Source organism: Sinohyriopsis cumingii, chromosome 11 (genome assembly GCF_028554795.1).
Source record: "Sinohyriopsis cumingii isolate HCF-2022 chromosome 11, ASM2855479v2, whole genome shotgun sequence".
Lineage (NCBI taxonomy): Eukaryota > Metazoa > Mollusca > Bivalvia > Unionida > Unionidae > Sinohyriopsis > Sinohyriopsis cumingii.
In genome coordinates this window covers 33,849,985-33,877,948 of record NC_142971.1, presented here as the reverse complement: position 1 = coordinate 33,877,948, position 27,964 = coordinate 33,849,985, and the positions used below count along the sequence as shown (strand labels likewise).

The window sequence follows — 27,964 nt, the reverse complement described above, 5'->3', positions numbered from 1 at the left end:
TGTAAACAAATTAAATCAGAAGAACAATAGTAAACTGCTGAAAAAGGAATCTGCTACTTCAATCTATTATACAGTTTAGCTATCTAACATTTTTGGGCATAAAATATACAGAACATTTGCTTATTTTTCAAGAGAATACTGGATATATTTGAAAAGGCTAATAGAAACTGCTGAAAAAAGGTTGGCATAGGAGACCATAGTCACCAGTGACCTAGACTTTAGCTCTAAAGTCACAAGTGTCTTAACTGGAAGGCAGACCAGGCCAGGCCCCTGAAGAAATGCACACCTGTGATGCCCAATCATCCAGGGTAGGAAGTCTAATGGTAGGAGTGTGAACCCTGTAACTAACTGGCAGGCCAAAGATTTCAACATGGGTGGAATGACCACACCTTATACTGTATAGCCAGCTCTTGCAACTTAGTAAAACTTTATGGAAAACTGACTCTGGTCATGTGGGGGAGCAATAATAGGTCTGGTCCAGAGGAATCCTCAGAGAGTCTCTCCAAGATACAGAGAACTTTTGTGTCTTTCAAGCCTAAGGACTTGGGTCATAAATACTGGGGGTAAACCTTGCTTTCCACTTTGTTCAAGAACCAGAACTGATCCTTCTCCTCTGCTGGAGTCGACAGGTGGAATGAAGCAGGGAACCATAAGAATTGTGGGTGCAACCTCACCCTGCTCAGAGTCATGCAAGTTCACTGGGTCTGACAGGATGTCTTCATCCTGCTCTAGCTGAGAGGATGCAAGACTCTGTGACCCTATGTTTATCTGTGAGGGAGACCCATCTCTTTTGTGAAACAGAAGCCTGGGGGTAAGGGAATCCCCATCCCCATCCCCATCCCAAAATTCCTATGTGGGGGAGACTGTCCCTAGTTGCAGACTGTGCTAGATCAGACATCTCTCATCTTTCATGGGCTGCTTGGGGATAGAGTGCCTACCTTCCATGGGCAACATCAACCCTGCCTTAATCCTGGGCCCTTAAATCTATGAAAGAAATGAAATGGAAGGATAAATCACTTCCCTTAAAGGGATGACCCACAGGGCTTCAGAAGGATTTGAGGAAAAGAGAGGATGCTGATCCGACCCCCTTCCAAGATCAGGTGTATGTATGCAGACATTCAATCTCCAACAGGGATTACTGTTGCCTGCAAAGAGAGATGTGTACATGGGTCCTAACCCAAATACCAACTGGGTTCTCATGACTGGTGGTTGATGAACAATGAACTATGACGACTCAATGACTGGTCAGGTAACTTGGAGGAGGACTCCTCCTCAGAAACAAACCAGTGTGATTGGAGCTCTCCACTACCAGGAAGGCTCAAGAGACCACTGTTCCTCCCTCGTTGGGAGGGGGTACATCTCTATCTCTCCTTCCTCTGAGTTTGGAAATGACATTCCTCCTCCCTCATGAGTGGGTATGCCCACTTTCTGCCCTGCTTGTTTGTGGAGGGGATATGCACCTCACTCTCTGCCTTGGTCATTCCTTTCCTTTAGAGAAGCCACTGACCCCACTGGTCCTCAGGTGTTTTACCTTAGTAAAGAGACAGAACCTGAAAGGAAGGGTTAGTTTTTATATTCTGAGTCCTGAGGGACCAAGATAAGGAGCCAATGTACATGAAAAATGATTAGGAATTTTTTTTCTTCCTTCCCTTATATGTTCAATTCATTTTCAGTTGTAATTAATTCATTACTGGTTATTTTAATTCATTTCTGGTTAACTCTTCCCAGTCTTGCTAATTTCTATTTATTTTCAGTGATAAGGCATTTCCAAATTCAGCTATGTACCCTCAAAAAGGCCTCCCACTATGATCTAATTATCTTTGCAAGAAAAAAAATAGTTCAAGCTAACTCAAACAAATTTAATCAACAGAAACAAGAAAAAGAAAACCAGAAGCGATTGTGGACCTCTATGCAAACAATATGTTTCTGTCAAATAGCACTTTGTGCCACTCAAACAATTCTAACAGCAATTTAACCAATACAATTATGGAAGAGCAAGATCCAGATAAGCAAAGCTTTACTGTATATAGTGCAAATCCGAAGCCAGCAAGGAATGGGACATTCAAACTGTTTATTGGAAAGTAGATGGAAAAGGAGAATGGTTTAGACTGGAAATATTGACAGAATACAGCCCTAAAGTGGGTGGCTGGAAATCACAAAACTGGTTCTTGGATAAAAGATATGAATGCAGGGCAAGAAAAAGACTCTTATGGAAAGTTTAAATGCAAACAGTTAGCTAAAGCCTCTACATTCCATTATAATAAGTTTGGAAAAAGAAAAAACCTTGCATGCACTTTGCAAGAAAAAAATCCTGCGGCACCATTTGCTAGTCTCTCTATTCACTGAAGCAATTTTGACAACTCTCCTCCATTTGGCATTATTTTCATGCATTAACATTTGGCATTATTTTCATGCATTAACATGCAACCTGATCATATAAACAGAATTTGGGCTTTTCATAAATTTCTGAAATTACAAAGAAATTGAACCCTTTTGAGATGTCATTAAAAGCAGGGAGTCAGGGATTTCATCCCGCTAGTTTTTTTTCTACCTAGTAACCATGGCTACTTTTCAAGGGCTCTGGTGATTCTAATAATGCATGTAATAACTCTCCATCTTTCTTCACATCACTCCTATATCAAACAAGAGGAATGACTGGTCAGTCTGCATATTTTCTGATGATGACCAAGGTTCACAGCAATCCACATAGCTGGGTAACAACTAGTGCTGCCATAGTGACCCACTGTTCTGTATATCTGGCCTTTCCTGCAGCTGGTCTGGAGACTGACAGCTATCACAGCCTAATGCTGCTGCAGTTCAGATAACATAATGGCTGATTATATAGGGAAATGGGCCAAGTTTGTTTAGTCATTTTTCCTATAATTGATTGATTTCAATTATAATAAAGCCATGCAGATATAAAAGTTGTAACAACCTTTTGTTGTGTGATTCTTTAATCCTACGACTTCAACATGATTGCTAATAAAAATCCATTAACTGAAAACAGAAAACTCTACTTCTAACATTACAATTCACCTGTCTTTATTTTATGCAAAGTTGTATGTCAAATTTGAAATACATAATTATTTACAAAGTTGAACTGGTCATTACGTTCCAAAATTCTGAAGTTATGGTTAAAGCAGTTATATCTTATGCAAAGACAAACATGAGACACCTTGCAAATTAATGACGTCTCATTCAGCCTTTTTTGAAAATTCAAACATTATCTGTCTTCTCTTAAAAACATTTTGTTGCATATTTGTTAGTTTCAGTCACAATTCTTTCACTTAACTAAGAGGAAAATATTTAAAGAAGAAATAGATTTATTTTTCCTCTTATCCAAAACAAAGGAAGCAGTGATGCTTTCAGTGACTTGCAGAGCATGTGGCTGTATTATCCACACTGTATTGTCTTCATCTGATTCTATCTCATTATCCGACAAAATGGACATAACAGTTAGTTCAATATCACTGCCAACACTTCCTGAATCAATTATATCCACTGAAAAACCTGAAAAGTATGATTCAGAATCACTTGCAAATGCAGATGTTTCCACCATCAATGACTGCAAGTATTAAATATCATGTGTTACAAAATTCATGGAAATCCCCATATTTAGTAGCAATATCTAGTATATGATGTGTTCCACAGCAAGAACCATTATTGTCAACTCTATTTTGATTGGTCGAGTGTCCTAAACCTGCCAAGTTAGACCATTTGTAACATCTGGAGCAGATCTATCCATCATTGAGATCTAGAGCACATAGCCAGATAGCAGTGATAGTTTATAAGCAAATTTATTAGTAACTGGAGGCATGATACATGTATGCAACTGATGAGGTCAATAGCTGGAAAAGAGTAGACACTGCAATGGTCATTATCAAAACATTTCGTCATGTTCCATCTAGCTTTAAGTAAAAAGAAGCAATAATTCTAACCCAAACAATTGTGTGAGCACAAAGATTTTCAGACCTTTTGATGATGACATAATATGTATCACATTTCACAGAAATCTATAAAAGACCACAAAGACAAGGTTCACTCACATGAGTTAGTCTTACTCTATATTCAGCTGCAGGACATGACAGTAAAAAATCAGAAGTACAAGAGCTACAGAGATTTGTTAACTTGCATTGTGATTTGTCAATAGGTACAGTGATTTGCCAATATGTACATGATTTGTCAATATGTACAGTGATTTGTCAATCTGTACAGTGATTTGCCAATATGTACAGTGATTTGCCAATATGTACAGTGATTTGTCAATGTGTACATCTTCTGGTGATGACAATAACATATAAAAAGTTTCAATGTGATCCACTGAAAACTGTTAAACTAGTTGTGTTCACAATATTCTGACATGTGCTACATCCAGCTCCATGTCAGAAAAGAGAAATAACTATAACAAAATTCCCAGAAGGAGTGTTATGTTGACACGTACATCTTCAGTTGATGATCACAATATGTGCCAAGTTTCACAACGATCCATGAAAAACTTCAGGAAATATTGTGTTCCCCAGATTCTATCATACACGTCATTCAGCAGCAAGCAAAAAGGGCAATAACTCAAATAAAAATTGTGGGAGGGTCAGTAAATTGTCAATATGTGTATCTTCAAATGATCACCATAAACATGTACAGACCTCATTATTTATCCATTAACACATTAACCCCTGGAGCTTTTTGCCATTTTCATCTGAAAATCAAATAGGAAACACATTTTGAAAGCTATTTCTGAATAGACTTGAAAACACCAAATCCCCAGTCATCTTTCAATAACATATTGTCTAGTTGTGTTAGAAACACTTTTTCATTGGGCTATTTGACTCGCGCATAAGCAGAAGGGTAAAAGTTGTGTTTTTTTGTGGGTTTTTTTGCTAAACAGAGGCATTATTTTTGTATGGAGACCACTCTTTATTCCAAATAGACATCTTATCCTACTTTTTGCAAAGGCTCATCTGTCTGTTTGCATTTCATACCGGTTTGCCTTAGATGTGAAACCAAAAAGTCTAAAATCCTGACACAAAATCAGATTCTGACCACGGGCGAATTTTGGGTAAAACAAAGTCGGGTCCAAAAAATGAGGTTTTTTTATCTGTATTCTGTAGTGCAACTAGACATTCCAGATTATTTGGTATCATTGTAAAAACTACATCTGTCTAACTTTCTATAATACCATCCACTTTATTGTATCACGCATGACCATGACGCTACAGAGCTTGGCAGTAGGCTACAACCTCCTGCCCTGTTAAGTCGTTGCTAGGGGTTAATGTGTTAAGAACATCAGACTCTACATCAAGATGGGCAATAACTTAAACAAAAATTGCAGAAGCACTGTGACTGGTCAATAAATTCATCACCAGATGATGGCCAAAACAATTGCCATATTTCATGACAATCCACTAAAATTTGTGAGACCTGTTGTGTTCACATGAATCTATCATACACTACATCCAGCTGCTACATCCATAAACAAGAGTCTCAAAGGGAAAAGCTACAATGGGTGAAAAGAATTTTCAGGAATTTAAGATAACACCATTTCTTCCTTTCAACTGCTGAGTGTAGAAACCATCTCTGATATTCTTCAGCAATAACAAGATTATCAAATTAGATGCTGTGGTACACGTAATGGCTGTCAGCTTGGCACCAATTTCATTTAGGACAATGTGGATATCATTAGATGTCTTTTGCTGTTGGTGAAAACCCTTCGTCATAAAGATTGCTGCAGAAGTGGAAGTCACCTTATATGTCAATGTGACAGGTACAGCTTAATATCTTCATCTATATGCCTGCGAATTAAAGCTCTCTTTCAAGAAAAAAGATTGTCTTTGATAAGAGTTACATCCCGTTTTATTAAAGTCATTCACCATTTAAATTTTGTCTGTAAAGGCAGGTGAAGTTTAAGTTCACGGGTCACACAATTTTGTTTTATTTCCTATTCATGACAGGCTTCTCACATAAGCCAATTGTCTTTTGATCTCAGCAAGGTCAGCAACTAGCTAATCCGTATATTGTTTTTAAAGTAAGAACAGCTGTTTCCAGTCTTAATGTCTATAAGATGGATAACCAGTTTTACATTCTTACGTAAGCTGTCAATTGTCAGTGAAATTACTGTTTTGCTGTGATGCACAAAAAGGGTCACTGATTATTTTAAGTCAGTGATGATTTAATTTACAAGATGGAGTAATATGAGCAGAATGCAATAATCATATGTAGAACATACATTTGATAGAGAAGATATACATGTATTTTATGATTTTGTTGAATAGTGCACATAAAAATCCTGATAAAATAATAATAATAATAATAATAATAATAATAATATCAATAATAATAATAATAATAATAATAATAATAATAATTTTCAGTAAATATGCAGTAAACAAACAAATATTTATTCAAAACCAATTTCAAAGATGAATCTATTCATACAGGTCACATGTGCACAAAGGACACCTTTACCTTTTCCATGGGTGACCACTACTGATAGGTTTGACTAATTTGAAATTAAGAGTTGTGCTGGTAAGCACATTTTGCTACAAAAGAGTGAGAATAAAGTACCTGCATGAGCTTGATAAAAATAAATGTCCACAAATTGAGTTTGATCAAAGTGTACAACAAACTTTTGATAAAATGTATGGACATTTCATGAACAAAATTGGCAATATTTTCAAAAGAACATTCCATTCATTAATCAGAAGCAATGGTTGGCCTTAAATCAGAACTCATCCAATTAAACATGTGATTGTGTTCACTCAACCACTGGAAATTTTCATTCACTATTTCAAGACAGGAATGTACATTTTTAACCTTGTGTGTGTTATTGTAGTACATAAAACAAATACTGGATACTTAGCTAGGAGAAACCACAATGCAATTGGCTTTCAAAAAGACAAGGACATTAAGTATAATAAGCATAAATAATAATAACAAACAAACATTACTCACTTTAATGGGATGCATGAACCAAAATATGTTATATGAGGGGCAGTGGTATACTGGAAAGCTTCTTATGTAGAAATGACGTATAATTTGCATGTCAAACAAGCCGAAATTGGTCCGAATTAATTAGTTAAGCAGCAGCTGATTAGACTGCATGGCAATTTTCTTTTATATAAAAAAAAGAGACATTATATATAGGAAAGCTGTACTGAAGCAGTCTATGCTAGCGAATTCTTTACCCTCAATTTTGTTAGTAGCAGGTTCATTAGATGTTGGAAATTGGCGTGATTTGAAATCCCTGCTGAAGATGATTACTTTTTGATAACTTCCTGAAGATAAAATCAACAAAGTATTATCATAATCCATGTGCAAACAGAAGAAGATAATAAATAAAATCCAAATACTCACTAGCATAAGCAGAATAAAAATATAAAGACAAATATGAACTAAGAAGTTCTATGTAAATATAAATACAGTTGAATCTCATTACACAAAAGGGTTCTAAATAAAATTAAATTTTTGAGACACCCATACCATATATAATCAAGTATTAGTTGGATCCAAGTGCTTACTGTATAGACCCAGATCTGCTTTTGCATAATGCACTGGCAGATAAGGGTCCATGCATTGTGTTAGGATTAATTGAAGCAAACAACACAGACCCTGATCTGATGTCACATTATGTGATGGTGAATCAGCATTTGTTTTTGTCAGATGAACCTGACTTCTAGGCAAGTATATATGGTAGTCCATGTGAATGCAGCTAAATTTAATTATAAACTATAAACCAGGTGCATTAGGAAACAAACCTTCAAAGAATCAAGAATGTTTCAGCCATGCAGATTCCACGGTATATAATTTACAAAATAATCAAAAACAATAAGCATGAAATCCAAAACACTTCAACAATCAATATATGAAAAATCTTAACACAATTAATTTTCAGGCATTAAAACTTATTCCCTCCCTTTGATGTATTCCCTCCCTTTGATGTCTCTAGACTACTGTAAATGAAGAGTAATCTTACGATGGACACATTACCACACAGCAAGCCTAAAACTTGCTCAATCCATATTGAAAATAAAAAGTATATTTGTGAAATGACTTTCATTATTTTCACTTTAGAATTAAAAATGACCCTATTAAACTATACATGCAGCTGTTTACAATAAGAAATCATCAAAAAAGCAAATTATTTTTAAGTATCAGAACACATGCCTCAAAGTAGGCATAGAGAGAAAAGAAAAGATTTCTTTAAAGAGAGGGCAGAAGAAAAAAATGAAAAGTATGTAAACTTTTTTTGTGGGGTACTAATTTTGGGGCATTCATTGCCGTTACAAATCATGAAATCAAAGATCTAGTGAACAATGAACAGTGATCCCCTTCCCAATCTATGATCACCTTCCCCAATCTATGAATTTAAATACTGAAGAAAATTTAATTTAATACAAAACTGCATGATAATAAATGAATTTACTGACAATATTTGATCTGGTATAGAGGAATCTGATAAAACATAGCAAGAGTACTCTAAATAGACACAGGATACTTATCTCATGATTAGAAAATATTAACAACTGAGAAGTAAATATTTACATAACTGTCTCCCCTAAAAGGATACAAAATAATTTTATAGCCTTTATTAAACTAATGTGGATCATGCAGAAGGTGAGACAGTTTCATCTGATTGTGAAGAAAGTGTCAATCAATATAAGGAAAGGTGATAATAGTTTACAGATACATGTTTTCGGAATGGAAAAAACAATCAGCGATAAAATGTTAATTCACACTCAAAAAGAAGGTCAAGCATGTGATGAAAAGAATATGTTAATAATATTAGTAACCATTGTAAAAAATAAATAACTAAATAAAGGAGAAAAGGAAACATATCTCTAATAAATAACACCATATAAATGATGTCTATCATCACACAGAGATAATTACCATTTCTGTCGGATGGTTCAACAGTCCCTTTTTCTTTGTCCATGACCATTTCCTGTGATCGCCCTACAGGATGCTCAGTTAGGGCCATTAATTGTAGTTTAATTTTGTCCCCAAGATAAATATCACGAATACGGAAGAAGTTTACGTCTGGGGGAACAATTCCTCCGTAAACCTTTCCATCTCGCAGCATTTGATAACCCTGAAATATGTACGTACTTCTGACATTAACTAAATTACTTACACCAATATCTGGTGTATGTGAACTACTGTCTTGTAAGCTTATTCTGGAAAACTTAGAACAAATGGAAAACTTGGAAAAACTTATAACTGGCACATAATGAATGCATGGTGATATTTCCTGAAATGTAGATGCATTCTTTCCATTAACACAGACAGTGGCAATAATACACTAAAAGTCTTCACTAAACATTGTATACACATTCTAAAGCTTCTTAAATATTTACATGATATTGTTTATAACCAAATTCAGCTTCATTCAATCATACTTTATCACCAAATGTAATGTTAAAAATGACATATTCTCAATTTGGCCTCAGCTGAATTTAATATTTTGCTGCATGCCAACATAAAAAAAGAATTACACAATGATAAACGACTTACAGTTGTTTAATAATAATTACTATCCTTGAAACTAGCATATTATTATTATTTTTGGAAATATCAATTGATATCCATCAGAAATGGAACTATTTTTTGTACGCTGGTACACAAATCACAGAAATACATAAGCACTAAAAAGCTGAGATTTCTGTATAACATCTGCTACTCAGATCTGTTCTATACTGTTTGAGCATATTGCTTGTTTTGTGTGAATAATGAATGTGTAAATAATGCAAATACTTCATTTCGTAGCTGAGACATAATATTTTCATTCACTAATAGTAAATATACCCCTAATTCACTCAGATCAATAAAACATCCTCTATACATGCTGAGAAAAGTGAAAGCAAATTAGTAAAAATGAAGCCTAACCAAATTGCTGTTATTACAAATATTTTAAAATCACTGAAAGACAGTTCATTATTCACATAACCTACAGAAGATTATGATCAACTTACTGATATGGCTGCATCTCCATGCTGCTGAGGGTGGATCCAAGTCACATCGATTCCTTCTGGGTGGAGCCCCTCCAGCCTCAGTTTAGGCGATTTAGGGGCTGCAGGGGCCATAACAGGTAGAACATTGGACATCAGACTGTCACACAGGCAAAAGACATGCTGTGCCTCCATACTGTGGAAACGTTTCTTGCCAGCAATGGCCTAGAAAGAAAAAAAAATGAACAAATTGCAAGCTTAAAGTGTCTATATTTTCTGGGGAGGGGATGGATAGATGAAATTAAGTTTATTACTCCAATTACAGAATAATAAAAGCCATATTTTATAATTTTCCTCCACTGTTCTGATAAGTGATACTTTGTATGGAACTCAAGTGATACATTGTATCAGTTCCACAGCATTAACTAGTCTCAGACTGTACCAGATACATAGTTGAACCTCGATGTACCATACATATTCACAGTACAATTATAATCAACACAGACCCTGATCTGCTGTCTACAGTAATGATAATCACAGCAATAATCATTGTGAATGTTGGTATAATACCATTAATATCTCCTTGAGTGCCTTTAACAATAACAATAATGTAAATCTCATAAATTCTGGGTTTCTGGTAAGGGTTTACAAATAGCAGTGGGTAATATTCTGGGTATTTAAGAAAAGATGAATCACCAAATAATAATGTACAGTTCAATGGACCCCCAGGAGGCAAACTGATTCAAAATCTGAGTGAAACTTTCTTGTATATCAATGACTATGACAAACCATTTCAAAAGGCTGGGAAAGCATGAAAGTATGGGCTACTTTTGTGTGTAAAATCTGGTACAGTTGCTATAAGTAGAAGGAAAAAAAAACTAGAAAAACTACAAAAAATTTGGCTAAAGATTATTCAAGAAAAAGCAAAACTCTACAGAAATGATCTGAAATAATGGTTCTTAAGAGTGGTTTAAAGTGACTGCTTTGCAATTTTATACCATGTCAAGTAAATAACAATTCAAAGAAAAACAATATCTACTGGGTATAAACCCATTACTTATAGATCATTTCAAAACTTTGATGCACTTCCTGTAAAATCTAAAACAGACTGCATGGAATAAAGTCTAAATCTTTGAAGATATTGATATTTTAGGTAAATGGATTGATCTTTTCATCAAAACAGCAAACACGGCCCTTTAAAAACATACAAGATGAAAACCCCTGACCTCAGGTCGAACATCCCAGAAATTTTAAAATGAAAGAATTATCCTTAGAAAGGACAATTTTATGAATAAAGTGTACACAAATCTATTCTTGTCAACCAAAGTGTTATCTTTCACCAAAAAGATGCTGAAGGTACTCCAAAATTTAAGGCCTGTTAGAAGTCAAATGTTTATTATACTAGATGTCAAAGAAAGAAATGTTTAAGAAGAGCTTTCAGTATACTGGTCCATTAATACAGAAGAACATTCCAAGTGACAAAAGACAGACATTGCTTCTTTTTTTTATCAAAGTCTCCAATGGATGAAATCTTAAGTCAGTCAAACAGTTCTAACTAAATACGAATACCTCCTTTTGTTCTCTGCTTATAAATTTTTCTCACTGATGAATTTTTAATACAATATTTTATATCCTTATGTGCTCCCTGATGCTTGTGTATAGATTATGGGCCATTAACTTCAATTTTCAGGATAACTCAATTTCTTTTTGTAAGCCAAATTTGTCAATTCTTGCTATATATAATGTGCATGTTGTACGTAACAGAAGGCCTCAAGGTAGATAAATCCCTGTCAACGTCTTTTTCAATTGAAGTCATTATTGCTATCTGACCTTGACAGTGATGTCGTAGCTCTGCTCTGGAGAGAGATCATTCAGTATATACTGATATCCATGTTTGTCACCGTACTTGTTGGCTTTCTCATCCCCGTACAGCTTGCCATCAACATAAATTCTGCAAATGATAGAATTCTACATCAGTTTTAAAAAGAAGGCAATAGCAATTTACCTCAGTTGCTTATTTTATCTGGCATGTTCAATCACTCATTTGGCATTCCATTAATTATTTTTCTGACACTGTACAACTTCCACACACTGGCTGAACACATTTACATGTAGGTCCTTTCTGACACTCTACAACTTCCGCTGCTAGTCAGAAAGGGCAACAACTCATAAATAAGAGGCACTCTAAAAAGAATGTCCAATTACCATGGCAAATGAGAAATACAGAGACCATTGTTAGTATGGTGTCAAAGCAAAGAAGAAAAGAAAAAAAGGAAACATTATGAAAAAGAAGGATGTTTAATGACAAAAGTTCAATATTAAATTCATAAATGTAACCAAGATTTTAAAATCCCCAAGCTGTAGTAAATCCATTAAATAATTTTGATTTTTGATATTTATATGTTTTATGGCATATTTATAGCAAACCCCCACCCCAAGAAATTAAACATTATGCCCCATTTCTAGAAAACAGCTTGTATGAATCTGAGGGGTTGAGAATTTCTATTAACTTGACTTGATGTTAATATCTAAGAACCCACACAGAACAAAACTACTGATTCTGACAATACACCTTGAATGGGCCAACACACAAAGTTATATAACAGTTGTCATTAAAAAGCAACAGTCATGTCACCAATTCTGCTTGTGTTGTTTAAAATATGAAGCAAACAATTTGTAGACATTGTTATGGGCATAATTAGAAAATGGGATTGGAACTGGATATGGTATGAATGGGATTTGATTACTTACTTAAATTTGTACATACAAAAGGACATCTATAAGTCTGTTTACACTGAAGATTGTTATTCTTCAAAATCTTGATATTCATGGCTGTATGAACTTCATGACATTAAGTTTAAATACAAGTTATTCAGATGTTATGCATGGTGACATTGCTGAACAAAAATGTTTAATGCCATGGTAATAAGTTTTCTTATCTACTTTGTTTTTTCATTTGGCAAAAATGAGTTAAGTGCTAATTTCAGTAATGAATTTTCCAAGTTTATAAAATTCTATTAATAAAATAAGCTACCAGTCCATCATGCATGTTTCCAATCAAGTCAAAAAAAACAAAAATCATATATACCAAAACAATGCATGTGAACATTGGTATTTAGAAACTGGAAGGCGACATTAATGGTTATTTTTTATGTGAAGAGTCTCTACCTGCTATACACGATTAATTTTGCTACCAGCAAGATTGGTAGTATATGTATTATGGTGTATCAAATACAGTGAAATATTTACAGCCTTTCTAAATGAATACTGGGTAGATTAGTGAAATGTTTACAGCCTTTCTGAATGAATATTTGGTAGGTTAGTGCAATGTTTACAGCCTTTCTTAATGAATACTAGGTAGATTACTGAACTGTTTGCAGCCTGTCTGAATGAATACTGGGTAGATTAGTGAAATGTTTACAGTCTTTCTTAATGAATACTGGGTAGATTAGTAAAATGTTTACAGACTTTCTGAATGAATACTTGATAGACCATTGAAATGTTTATAGACTTTATGAATGAATACCAGGTAGATCAGTGGTTTTAGAATTTCATCACACATGAGACAAATATACTTATATGACCATATCAATAAATTTCACTAGTGTTTACACCATGCAGGATGTACTGGTAGCCATGTATGTTGCCCCTCTTGTCTGTCAGCTTCTAGATTTCAAAACATTTCTAGAAAATCATAAAGTGTTACAACAGTGACTTTTTTGGTTGGTTGTTTGGTTGGTTTTAATGGCACTTTAAAAACATTAATAGCTGCATCATGATTAAATGAGGGATAAGTGCCTTTTCCAAGGACACAATGAGACAGCTGACCTGTGGTGGCCTAGTTGGTAGCAAACCTGCAACCCTTCGATTACAAATCAGACATTTGAGTTTTCATGGCTCCTCTGCATTAATACAAGAAATGCTATTTACTGTATGTGACCAAAAGAAATAACGTTTACTGTGCTATATGAAAACCTGTTTCTCTCTTTTTATTGTATACTGAGATGAAAACAGCTTAGAAAAAGCACAATACTTGTATGATCCTTATATTTATGATCCCTTATATTTAATCAACCTTTCTTAAACATCCAACTTTGTTGTCTCTGTAGTAGAGTTGGCTGTCATGAGCAAAACTGACTTAGAATCATTTTGTCCATTTACCAGAGTTGTTCACACTTTCAGTTATCCAGTCTGTACTTACGCATAGCTGGAGATGTCCTCATCTCCAAAGGACGTTGTGTGGCCCTTTGGTTTTTCCCATGCAATAAGCACACAGCCCTGTTTGAAAGCTGGCTGCTGAGAAATATGCACCAGAGGAGGTCGTCGTGGACATGTGACAAGAATTTTGTTAGATGGTTCACTCTCCTGCATTGATGGTTTTATTACAGCTTTCACGTGAACAGATAGTGTCCTGCCTAAAAAACAACATTACTAATTTAGATTAATAATGCAAAAAATAAAGATTAATAAATATAGTATCTCTACTAATGTTAATACCAGGGATCCAATTACAGCTTCTGTGGAATGTGGGGGTAATCTTGTCTTATTAATGGATACAGCCTCATCAAATTAGAACCAGCTACATTTTTCTTCAAGTGGAGAATGGGGTTATCATTCAGCTTCAGCTTGTCATAGAAGATCTATTATATGATAACTATGGGCTTATCATTCAGTTTGAGCTTATCATAGAAGATCTATTATATGATAACTATGGGCTTATCATTCAGTTTGAGCTTATCATAGAAGATCTATTATATGATAACTATGGGCTTATCATTCAGCTTGAGCTTATCATAGAAGATCTATTATATGATAACTATGGGCTTATCATTCAGCTTAAGCTTATCATAGAAGATCTATTATATGATAACTATGGGCTTATCATTCAGTTTGAGCTTATCATAGAAGATCTATTATATGATAACTATGGGCTTATCATTCAGCTTGAGCTTATCATAGAAGATCTATTATATGATAACTATGGGCTTATCATTCAGCTTGAGCTTATCATAGAAGATCTATTATATGATAACTATGGGCTTATCATTCAGCTTCAGCTTGTCATAGCAGATTTATAATATGCCATCAATAAATAATACTGGAGGAATAAAAGTCAGTAAGTACCAGTAGCTCATACTACATGCAAAAAATATATGGAATTAAAATTGTTCTATGTTTTTCATTTCCAAAAGGTACTTTTCAGGATTTTCAAAAGCTAAAAGTTTTTATAAAAAGATAATCATAATACAGTGGCTCTGTTCTAGAACTAAAAAAGTGGACTTCAGAAAGAGGTGGTCTCTCTCTCTCTAGGGGGAAGAAAATGTTAAATATATTATTTTGGTGTTGGCCAAGGTGGACACTTACCTCATGGTATCCTCTTTTAGCAAAGTCTTCTCAAGAAGTGGACCACTGTGTATTTTAAAACCATTTAGTTTTGTGGATCTAGTTCATATGGCATAGTCACTACTAAATATTTTAAAACAATAATTTACTTAATATCTAAAAACAGACATTAAAGTCTGTTGTTGTTGTAGGGTTTAACGCCATTTTTTCAGCACAAGATAGGCTATATATGGCAGCCAGTATAAATGGTGGAGGAAGAACCCTGGAAAACCCCAGAAAGAACGACCGACCCATGAGAAGCTACTGGCAAGCTTTCTCACATACCCACATTGGCTAAACCCAAGACTCAAAACCCAGGAAGAAGTGAGATGGCATGATCCATAACTGTGAGCGCTTTAGACCACTTGGCCACTCTGGATCCCTATATTAATTTAAATTTTTTTTATAAATTCAGTTTCTCTGCAAAAAAGCTTAAAATCTGTGGGAATATTGTGATCTACAGTATCAAAACAGGCTTTTAAAATAGTTACTTATTAAGAGTTTGTAAACAGAATGGTGTTCAAAACTAACCTGGTTCCATTTTGTTGATCAGCATCTGGTGGACATCTTTATCCCGGACCTTTCCAAGTGGTTTATCATCAACATAGATTTGGTAACCCATCAATAAATCCTCCTGAATCTGCAGAGCCTCCCAATCCAATAATGCCTGGTGAGGTAATTTCACAAAACAAGGGAGTTAATTCAATGACAGGTTAATTAATTATATAATATCCAATAACCTAGCCTGATACAGTAATTTTGGTGAAATTCATGATTTAAATCCATCAAAAAATGTAGTTTGATTAAAGTTTGGATGATTGAGGCTATATGGGATGTAAGGTATCTTATACACTGGAAGTAGCTTATTGTGACTGATTGTATATGTTTGTCAATGCAAAAAGATCACAAAGGCAGAAAGAAAGAAAAGTTATTGAAGTCAAAATAGTTACAAAAATAGTCCAAACCTAGTGTATAGTAATATGCTGATGTACTTTGTTTTAATTAGTGAAATGCAATAAACCTTACCGAATACATGTCTACACTGACAACCCTGACTTTTGGTGGGCGTGGCGGGCCAACAGGAGTGTAATACAAGACTGAGGATGAGGTCTGGACCTCACATGCTTGTTGACCATGTGCCAAGGCATAGTTTGTGATCACATAAATCCTGCAATGGATGAAAATAAATGTTGAATGCAGTATATTTACAAAATACTAATATTAAAACTGCATTCCATTTCAAAATATGATACACTGACATTTATGAACTGAACTACTAAGACCTATTTTAAAGGATTCCTTAAGTCATTAAATTTGAAGATCAGTCATCCACTGTAGGAGTGGCATAGTAACAAGAAGGCTGTTCTTGCAGAGCACCTAATCAATTTTCAAATTTCATGATATCAAGAACCCTATAAAATATTCATTTTCAATTCTTGTAATTACAAACAGTTATAAAATAATAACACCTCTCCATAAATATACAACATCACTATATTTAACCACTATTTTAAAATATTTCCAAAGCAAAAAAGAACAGTGAAAGAATACAACAGTGTAGCTATTTGCTGTTGCCTTGAACCAACACCTCCAAGTTCTCACCATCCCATGACATCATTTCAACAAATCTAAATCCTTGTTACACTGGCAATGTAAAATACTGTAATTATAATGGCATGACATTTTTTGTGGTTCTTTTGCAAAAATCATGTACATATGCCAAATAAAGTGAACTGATCACTGGGTGTGGCAGCGAGGGTTGGGCATACAGACATATCTGTAAATAAGATTTCCAAAGCAATTTATATGTATACTTTTCCACCTTATGATTCCAAACTATCAATGTCTGGACACAAACACAAGTGCAGCTTGCTTCATGGCCATTCCATGCAGCCACATGCACATTATACTGAATCAACTTAGCTAATAACTCAAGTTCATCAAAAAATTTATTTAAATGGACAAAAAAACTCCCAGCAAAATCCCTTTCCAGAGTTGATCCAAGGTGCAGTCAATCACAATATGACTGTAAGTTAACATTTTAAATGGATCAAAATGAGATTTCTATTTAAAATAACTAAGCATAGTAAGCTACCAAGTTCAAAAGTTGCTGGGTGGTGTTATTGTATGTTATTTTCCCATACAAACCTATAAATAATGCAATGTAAACAAATGAACTAAATGGGCAGTGTGGTACATGCAACTTTAAGTACCAAACATGCAATAATTTAATCTTAAGTCTGGAAAAATATACACTCTTTCCATCCATGTTTCACTATCACATGACTATATGCTGTGGATCCCAATCTTATTACACCATAAAATGGTGTACTAGACCACCACCTTCCATCAAATGAATACCACATGACCTATATACATGAAAATGGGCTTTGATTTCAAAATCACAATGTCACTAAGTGTAGTCAGTACTATCCTTCCTAGTCTAAAACACCAGGATTTCTTAACAATTAAACCTGAAAAGCTAGACCATCCTGAACTTCAGTGACAAGATAATGATTACAAATGGCCGCTACAAACAACATATTTGCTGTTTCATATCTGAACTAGTTCTAAGAAGAAATACAAGACCTTGCTGAAGAGAATATTATTAGAAAAAGTTGTTAAAATCAAACAAAAAGATGAGAATACACTTTAAAGAAGTACCTGGGAACTTGGTTAACTGCCTGTTCATAATTACCCAGGTAATAAAATGAGCCATAAAGTACCCATTTACTATATAAAAGTTTCTGCAAAAACTTGTTAAGGTAGCATTGACTATGTTTTCATCCTTTTGACTGAGCTTTGAATATGTGTACTCCTTCAGTGCCAAACAGAGGTCTGACTCTTCTAATAAATAACTGACCTTAATCCCATAGCTTGTTTTCCCATGTGACAAACCTCTGATTGTGCCACAAGTGTGACTCAGTGGCAAGTAAAAGAGGATGGTTATTTGATCTTGCCACACAAATGACGTGTTCAGTTGCAACTTTAAAAGATTCCACAAATTGTATGATCACAGTGTTTCTTACAAAGCTCAAGCTCAGTCTCTAAAAAAAGCATCCACATATGACTGTGAGGCCAAGGAAAGGAAGTCAGATGATAGATCATGCTGATTTACTAAATGACAATGGAGGATTATCAGATTATCAGACAAAGAAGATGAATTCTTCGACTTCGTAGCAGATTACATTAGGTAGTGATATATATTGGATACTCAGTCCTACAATGTAAGACAGCCACCCTGATATTTATGTTTTGGGGTTCAACTAACATCGGAATGAGAAGTCAAATTTTCAGGAATATTTCACACACTTGGCAGCCCATATCAAGGAAGGACTAAACTTAAAATGTTTTAGTTAGACCTTATTTACTCTGTCTGTTTTCTAAAAATCACATTCTCGCACAATTAAATAGATGTGATTTAAAGTTCCATTTTCCTACGTGGCTGGAATGTGATGGAATCCAGGAATGCCAAAATTTGATCAAGTTAAGTTTGTTTCTTGAACTAAATGAATAAATATATATTAATATTGAAGAAAGTGTTTAGATAACCTCATTTCATTCAAGATACTTATCATGCTTTAAACTGATTTCAGCATTCCCAGCTTCCAGTGCATTTCAGCCAACTCAGCCAATCAAGGGCCATAACTGTGTAAGAAACGTATGGATCTACTCAGCATCTGCTCATCATCAAACTGATCTGAGCTCTTCTCAAGATCAAACTTCAAAGCAATTCAGTTTGAAAAAGTCAAACGAAAATGTGGGTGCTAGAGTATTCTTATACCTGTACATTATTAATGCCAATGCTAAGATGATCAAGGGCCATAACTCTAAGAAATATGTCCAGAATGTTTTAATCAATACACCTGTCCAAGATCTTGTTGAGTTGAAGCTTTCGAGTAAATCTGGTTGAAATCTAATTATAAATGTGGATGCTAGAGTGTTTACAAGGCTGTGCCTTAGCAATGCCTATACTGTGAAGATCAAGGGCAGTAACTATTGGAAATATGTGAAGAATGTGCTTATTATCAAACCTTTGTTGACATGAAGCTTCATAGTAAATTTGGTTGAAATCTAATTATGAATATGAAAGCAGGAATCATATCTCTAACAGAAAAGAGAGGTCAGCTTAAGAAGGATCAGGAAATGTGCAAATTTTGTTCAAGGGTTATAACTTCAAAAGAGGGATGATTTTCACTGATCCAATTTTAGTATACAAATGGACAAATATTACACCTATTGAACAAGTTTCTATTTATTTTTAAATTTAAATCTAATTACATCAAATCCTTTCACAGGAACATGTTGCCATTTATACACTTCTTATATTTTGCACAATCATTTAGTTTTTCTTAGTAGATTACAGCATGGGTTATTGGTGGCAGTTATCTTCACTGCTGACCTCAACACTTAGGAGATGGTTTATTGGTTAGTGGGTCTTCTGAAGTGAGTCAGAATTTTCCTCAGAATGGAAAATACCATTTCCATGCCTGCACTGAAATGTGGCAGTGTTGGTACAACTCTACCAAGAAATTTAATTGCTGACTGCTTGCCAAGACTGGTGCTATCTGAGACAACTTTGGAAAGTTCCTAATAAAATCAACTTTATAGGAATTGGAGAATGAGTATTTATGCTCCTTTGAACTTTATTCCAATGACTAAAGTTCATGTTTTCATCCATTACTAAAATTTGTGTGATATTGTAGCTGTTTAGATTTTTGCCATTTTAGTATTGGTAAGTCGTTGTTGTTGTTGTTGTTCTAGAGTTTAACGCCATTTTTCAGCACAAGATAGGCTATAAATGGCGGCCAGTATTAATGGTGGAGGAAGAACCCGGGAAAACCCAGGGAAGAACCACCAACCCACGAGAAGCTACTGGCAGGCTTTCCCACGTACCCACACTAGCCGAACCTTGGACTCGAACCCATGCAGACAGAGGTGAGATGGCAGTGATCCAGAACACTGAGCGTCTTAGACCACTTGGCCACTCGGGGCCCCCATTGGTAAGTCACATACACACTTAGATACTGATGAACATTAAATACCAAGCCAAAGTCACCTGTTTTATGCCACCCTAGCTCTTTAGTAATGTCTAATCTGACCAAAAGCCATTAATATCTTTAAGGGATTGGACCAACAATTTATTTCCCATAGAACTTAATGTTAATATATAATAAAACTGAATTTCTTCATAAGACTTGCAAACAAACAACACAAACTTCAACCATTAGAGTTTGAGAACTTTTTAAGCCTTGAAAAACATGTTTTGCAGCATTTTCTTGTGCCTTGTGCTGCTAAACAGGGGACTCCCAATTCTACACATAATAACATGTTGATATGCTATCTTGTCAACAGGAAATTAAATATAGGATATCAAAATAAAAGTAAATATTTTTTGTCAACTATAGTACATAGACTGAAGATTATGAAATGTGTAATGGAAAAAATTAAAATTCTTTTCAAAGTCAACAGATGCATCTCGAAATTTAGTACTTATATTTTATTTCCCAACCAGTAGACTAATTCTCTGGCCGTACATAATTTGTGGTATGATACCTATAATCCATTCAGAATTACCACTGATCACACATAGTATAATCCAAAGATTAAACTTAGGTTTTAACAATCAAATCTGCAATTAAACTGTCATGTTTACAGTCACATGAACACAGGAAGTATTTACTGGATATACACTACACTGGAAGCAATGAGTAAAAAAAAATGGAAATTTTTGGTTTCAGAATTTTATAAAATATGCAGGAGATTTCAATGAGTTTCATGAGATTCCCCTAATCTCACTCATCTCAGAAGGAAAATCCTCTGGTTGAAAGGTTCACATGTATAGAGTGTTTATATTTATGTAGTGTGTTCACAGTGCCAATGCTGATCAAGGGAAATAACTCCAACATGTATTTGCTGAACATTGCACACCATAAATCACCCAAGCTATAAGAACAAAATATTTTTCAAAAAATAGATTTTTTTCTTCTTTGGATTCTGGCTAGCCCTCATTAACAACATTCCCATTCCAGAGTTTTAGCATTTGGGTATCTCACAACTTTAAAAATTTATATCAAATTATACATTCTTAATCTGTCCTTCCTAATACTTTCTACAAAAAATAGCAGATCATTTCCTGTTGATCATAACTTGGTACACACCAAGACCAGGTAATCATCCATATTCAAGTTTTCAATGTATGCACATTGTAACATTAAGAAAAACCTACCTGTATGTTAGTCCTGGTAGGAGTCCATCCACCTTGCATTTAAATTTCTCTTCTGTCATATTCCAGCAGTGCTGCACTCCACGAATTGGTCGACCTTCTTCATACAGGTTGCATTCAAAGCTAGAAACACAAATAAATCATAATAATTTTTAGAAAGAAAAATGTATCTACTTGTCCTGTATGGCCTCAATGAACGTGTACTTAATTCTAAAGCTGGGTATGCAAAGTTGGCAAAGATGCTTTTTCAATTATGCTACTGTAGATGTTTCCAACCTACTAAGTTGGTGAATACTGCAGTATCACTACTTTTCACGGTGTACCAGTCTTCATGGATTTTGTTAGAACCACAAATTAAGATACCCAATAAAAAATTAACCACATATGATAACGAAGCCAACCCCATTTTCTAATGCATTTTGGCACTAGAGATGAACAAAATTATATGATAAATCAATGTAATTTCTGTAATCTTGCAATAAAATATTAGTTTATAACTGTTTTTATTTTATTTTAACTCTTATCAAAAACTTTTAAAACATCTTATGTTTCAATGCAAACATATCTAATAGTATCTGGCAGATGTAATCTCAACTCACTGCCTTCAATCGACATGTTATGACATGAGGACAGCGAGAAAGGAGAAAAGCACAAGATATTCAAACACTAATACTGAAAATGAAAGAAAGAATGAGAAATTATACTATAACTGAAAATTAGATTTAATATTAAATTTGATTCTCAAGTTTAAAAAAATCTAAAAAAAACATAATTATGCCTCATTTTATCCATGCCTGTTTAATACCAATGAATCCATGCATGCTTAATACCAATGAATCCATGCATGCTTAATACCAATGAATTCATGCCTGCTTAATACCAATGAATCCATGCCTACTTAATACCAATGAATCCATGCATGTTTAACACCAATGAATCCATACCTGCTTAATACCAATGAATCCATGCATGCTTAATACCAATGAATCCATGCCTGCTTAATACCAATGAATCCATGCCTACTTAATACCAATGAATCCATGCCTGCTTAATACCAATGAATCCATGCCTGCATAATACCAATGAATCCATGCATGCTTAATACCAATGAATCCATGCATGCTTAATACCAATGAATCCATGCATGCTTAATACCAATGAATCCATGCCTGCTTAATACCAATGAATCCATGCATGCTTAATACCAATGAATCCATGCATGCTTAATACCAATGAATCCATGCCTACTTAATACCAATGAATCCATGCCTACTTAATACCAATGAATCCATGCATGCTTAATACCAATGAATCCATGCCTGCTTAATACCAATGAATCCATGCATGCTTAATACCAATGAATCCATGCCTACTTAATACCAATGAATCAATGCCTGCTTAATACCAATGAATCCATGCCTGCTTAATACCAGTGAATCCATGCATGCTTAATACCAATGAATCCATGCCTGTTTAATACCAATGAATCCATGCCTACTTAATACCAATGAATCAATGCCTGCTTAATACCAATGAATCCATGCATGCTTAATACCAATGAATTCATGCCTGCTTAATATCAATGAATCAATGCCTGCTTAATACCAATGAATCCATGCCTGCTTAATACCAATGAATCCATGCATGCTTAATACTAGTGAATCCATGCATGCTTAATACCAATGAATCCATGCCTACTTAATACCAATGAATCAATGCCTGCTTAATACCAATGAATCCATGCCTGCTTAATACCAATGAATTCATGCCTGCTTAATACCAATTAATCCATGCCTGCTTAATACCAATGAATCCATGCATGCTTAATACCAATGAATCCATGCCTGCTTAATATCAATGAATCCATGCATGCTTAATACCAATGAATTCATGCCTGCTTAATACCAATGAATCCATGCATGCTCAATACCAATGAATCCATGCCTACTTAATACCAATGAATCAATGCCTGCTTAATACCAATGAATCCATGCCTGCTTAATACCAATGAATCCATGCCTGTTTAATACCAATGAATCCATGCCTACGTAATACCAATGAGTCAATGCTTGCCTAATACCAATGAATCCATGCATGCTTAATACCAATGAATTCATGCCTGCTTAATACCAATGAATCCATGCCTGCTTAATACCAATGAATCCATGCCTACTTAATACCAATGAATCCATGCATGCTTAATACCAGTGAATCCATGCATGCTTAATACCAATGAATCCATGCCTGTTTAATACCAATGAATCCATGCCTACTTAATACCAATGAATCAATGCCTGCTTAATACCAATGAATTCATGCCTGCTTAATACCAATGAATCAATGCCTGCTTAATACCAATAAATCCATGCCTACTTAATACCAATGAATCCAAGCCTGCTTAATACCAATGAATTCATGCCTGCTTAATACCAATGAATTCATGCCTGCTTAATACCAATGAATCCATGCATGCTTAATACCAATGAATCCATGCATGCTTAATACCAGTGAATCCATGCATGCTTAGTACCAATGAATCCATGCCTGTTTAATACCAATGAATCAATGCCTGTTTAATACCAATGAATCCATGCCTACTTAATACCAGTGAATCAATGCCTGCTTAATACCAATGAATCCATGCCTGCTTAATAAGAATGAATTCATGCCTGCTTAATACCAATGAATCCATGCCTGCTTAATACCAATGAATCCATGCCTGCTTAATACCAATGAATCCATGCATGCTTAATACCAGTGAATCCATGCATGCTTAATACCAATGAATCCATGCCTGCTTAATACCAGTGAATCCATGCCTACTTAATACCAATGAATCAATGCCTGCTTAATACCAATGAATCCATGCATGCTTAATACCAATGAATTCATGCCTGCTTAATACCAGTGAATCCATGCCTGCTTAATACCAATGAATCCATGCATGCTTAATACCAATGAATCCATGCATTCTTAATGCCAATGAATCCATGCATGTTTAAAACCAATAAACAACAGGACTGTAAAATTCTCAAACAATTCCTTGAAACACAATTATTAATGAAACACTATGCATATACACTGAATACCACTGAGTATTGAAGCTCACACTTAACTGATGTTCAGACAAAACAAATGAAACAATATCATATCAATCCTGGAACACACTAATGTTTGTCAGGTAAATAATCCTGAAATTATTGAATTAAACAATGTATTTTCAAAGCCATGGCTAATTAGGTCCAATCTTACATACATTTTCCTGTGAGCTGCAATTATCCATTAAGCATGAATCGGCTTGGTTGATGAGGTTTTAAGTAAAATCTAGTGGATGAAGTTTGTTCTTACATGAGTTCAAACAAAGTGATTTCACTGTCTTTCAATTTAGTCAGCATCTTGGCACTCGGATGGGCTCCAAACATATTAAATGTTGACGCTGATTGCTACCTGTATTGAGCAACAGGAAGCTCGTCACATGTTTGGTTCTCATGTGGATGGTGACATTATCCAATGAGATGGCAATCTGAACTGAATCGTACTGCTCTTAAGCTACTGTGTTTTATTGTCATCATAGTTTTATTCTTTTGTATTCTTTATTTGGAGTATATGTAGAGATTAATCCATGAAATTAAATAAGTGCAAATATGCAAACTTTTACAGGCAAAACCATGAATTTAAATACCCATGAAAACGCCATTTTTTATTAAAAAACGTAAGACCCATTAAAATAAATGATACTACAAGTCTTCTTAACCTTTACCTGAGATCACTGTTGACATCTCTGCTGAACTTGATGCCTACTACATTCACAACAAATAGCAAAAGGTGGTATGATGGGTCTGGCTTCTCTGGAAGTTCCCATTCCACTTTGCATGAGGTTTTGCCATGACTGGTTACACTGATGGAAACTGCAGGCAACATGTTCTCTCCTTGACTGTGGACAAACTAAAACATAAAAGGTTGAACATATTGTAAATTATTATTCCCGTGGCAATAATTTGTGTGTTCTTCATGGGTCAGCTTCACCATGTTTGAACTCACAAAATGAAAAAGAGTGTAGTCAACAATTACGCTGCTCACCTCTAATACATTTTCAGTAGTCTACTGTAGCCATTGTAGACATTAATTATCATGCTGAAATATATTCAGACTAACAAGACCATGATAACAAAATGTTGACCTTTTTCCCCAAAACATTTTTGGGTCATTGCTGGGTATATAGTGCCATTTAAATGTTAACGTTTTAAATTTAAAATTTGTTTTAAAAAATTTAACTGTAAAAAGAAGAAAAAACTTTTTACAATGTGCAGACATTAAAAAGATATTTATTATTCTGAGAAAAACTCAGGCCAACTCCAGAAGAAACCTTGACCCAGTAACAACACATCATCTCCTGAATGTTGAGATTAACAATGATGAGGACTGCTACAAATACAACCCATACAACAATCTTCTCAGAAAGGCTAAATCTGATTGTGCAACGTACAGGAAAGTATGAATGGCAGTAAAAGGATTGATATGAAGAGATGATGTGTATATTTGAATACAGAAAAAGAAAATTAGTTAAACAGTTGTCATTTTTGTCTGCTTATATGCTAAAATCTGGTATAGAAAAACCCTGATTTGAAGTCAAAACTCCTGACCAAATTTTGCAAACCTTTTATTTGTCCAATGATGCCCTCTCTGTTGCATCACATGTATGCCTATCATAATACACAAATTAATATTTAAAATTTCAATTTAATCATTATATTTATTATTAATGCCAACTGCATTGGTCTGACAGAACCTACTGAGTAGGCAAGATGTATATGGTATTGAAGAATATGTGCTCATAAACACAAATGCTTAAAACATGTTAGTAAATCAGAAGTGACAGACCATCTTGGCCTTCTCTGGTTGTAAGGGTAAAGTATAAAGAGATAAAAATAGAACTAATGATGAAATATCCAAGTATAACATACATACAAACTAAAAGATCCTACTAACCTCTCCCTCATCAACCCGTTTTCTGGTACCCATTCCTGCTGCTGGTACAGCCACATGTCTCTCATTAATCTCTCCTCCTTGCTCATCCTTAGTGGTATCTAATTCTACTGTCTCTTGGACTTCGATGATGGCCATGCTAGCATGTTTCCTCTTTGAGCCATGTTCTCTGTATGTATCTCCACCACGGGCAGACTTCTGCAGTTGGGTAGACTCAGACAATGTCCTGTCTTGATCCATCTCCACTAAATGAGCCTTGTATTGCCTTAATTCTTCAGACCGGAAGGATTTTGGAGTCTTTGGGGTTTTGGCTTCTTTCTCTTTTCCTGGTCCTACAATCTGTGACTTTGAAGCATCCATGATGACCAAACTACGGTTGCTAGTTGGTACCACTTCTGCATCTGATTCAGACTCAGTCTCACTCCCCGTTTCACTGGTGGTCTCACTTGCTGACATAGATGGCGGTCTTGGATAGTAACCAGTGACACCCTTTTCCCTCAGAGATGGAGGAACAAAATCATTAGGTCGTCCCCTTTTAGTCTGAGTTGATTTTTCATTGTCATCAGTCATCACACTTTGATCTAACAATTACATCCAAATTAAATCATCATAAGTATATTATTTTTCACTACAGCATCAGATCACGCCTAACTTAATGTTCAATAATTCTTACTCAACGATGAATTTCCCACAATGACAGATCATGCCCAACTTAATGTTCAATAATGCTAACTAAACGATGAATTCCCCTCAATGACAGATCAAGCCCAACTTAATGTTCAATAATGCTAACTAAATGATGAATTCCCCGACAGATCACGCCCAACTTAATGTTCAATAATGTTAACTAAATGATGAATTTCCCACAATGACAGATCACGCTAAACTTTATTTTCAATAATGCTAACTAAACGATGAATTTCCCACAATGACAGATCATGCCAAACTTAATGTTCAATAATGTTAACTAAATAATGAATTTCCCACAATGACAGATCACGCTAAACTTTATTTTCAATAATGCTAACTAAACGATGAATTCCCCTCAATGACAGATCACGCCCAACTTAATGTTCAATAATGTTAACTAACTGACGAATTTCCCACAATGACAGATCATGCTAAACTTTATTTTCAATAATGCTAACTAAGCGATGAATTTCCCACAAAGACAGATCATGCCAAACTTAATGTTCAATAATGTTAACTAAACGATGAATTTCCCACAATGACAGATCATGCCAAACTTAATGTTTAATAATGCTAACTAAACAATGAATTTCCCACAATGACAGATCATGCTAAACTTTATTTTCAATAATGCTAACTAAACGATGAATTTCCCACAATGACAGATCATGCTAAACTTTATTTTCAATAATGCTAACTAAACAATAAAAATGTCCTATAAATGAGAGTAAAGAACAAT

General features: G+C 34.8%; 1 protein-coding gene across 1 annotated transcript in view; it reads right to left on the bottom strand.

Annotated features, from left to right (window-relative positions):
* LOC149787886 (uncharacterized) overlaps positions 1–27,964 on the bottom strand; it is a 227,682-nt gene that overhangs the window by 77,779 nt on the left and 121,939 nt on the right. The window contains exons 31-40 of the mRNA XM_089974127.1: positions 26,539–27,116; positions 25,310–25,494; positions 21,553–21,672; positions 16,350–16,491; positions 15,855–15,990; positions 14,143–14,356; positions 11,772–11,892; positions 9,966–10,166; positions 8,887–9,085; positions 7,182–7,271 (exon numbers count right to left, since the gene is read on the bottom strand). Coding sequence (XP_089830253.1) covers positions 7,182–7,271; positions 8,887–9,085; positions 9,966–10,166; positions 11,772–11,892; positions 14,143–14,356; positions 15,855–15,990; positions 16,350–16,491; positions 21,553–21,672; positions 25,310–25,494; positions 26,539–27,116 — 1,986 coding nt within the window. The remainder of the gene's footprint in view (positions 1–7,181; positions 7,272–8,886; positions 9,086–9,965; positions 10,167–11,771; positions 11,893–14,142; positions 14,357–15,854; positions 15,991–16,349; positions 16,492–21,552; positions 21,673–25,309; positions 25,495–26,538; positions 27,117–27,964) is intronic.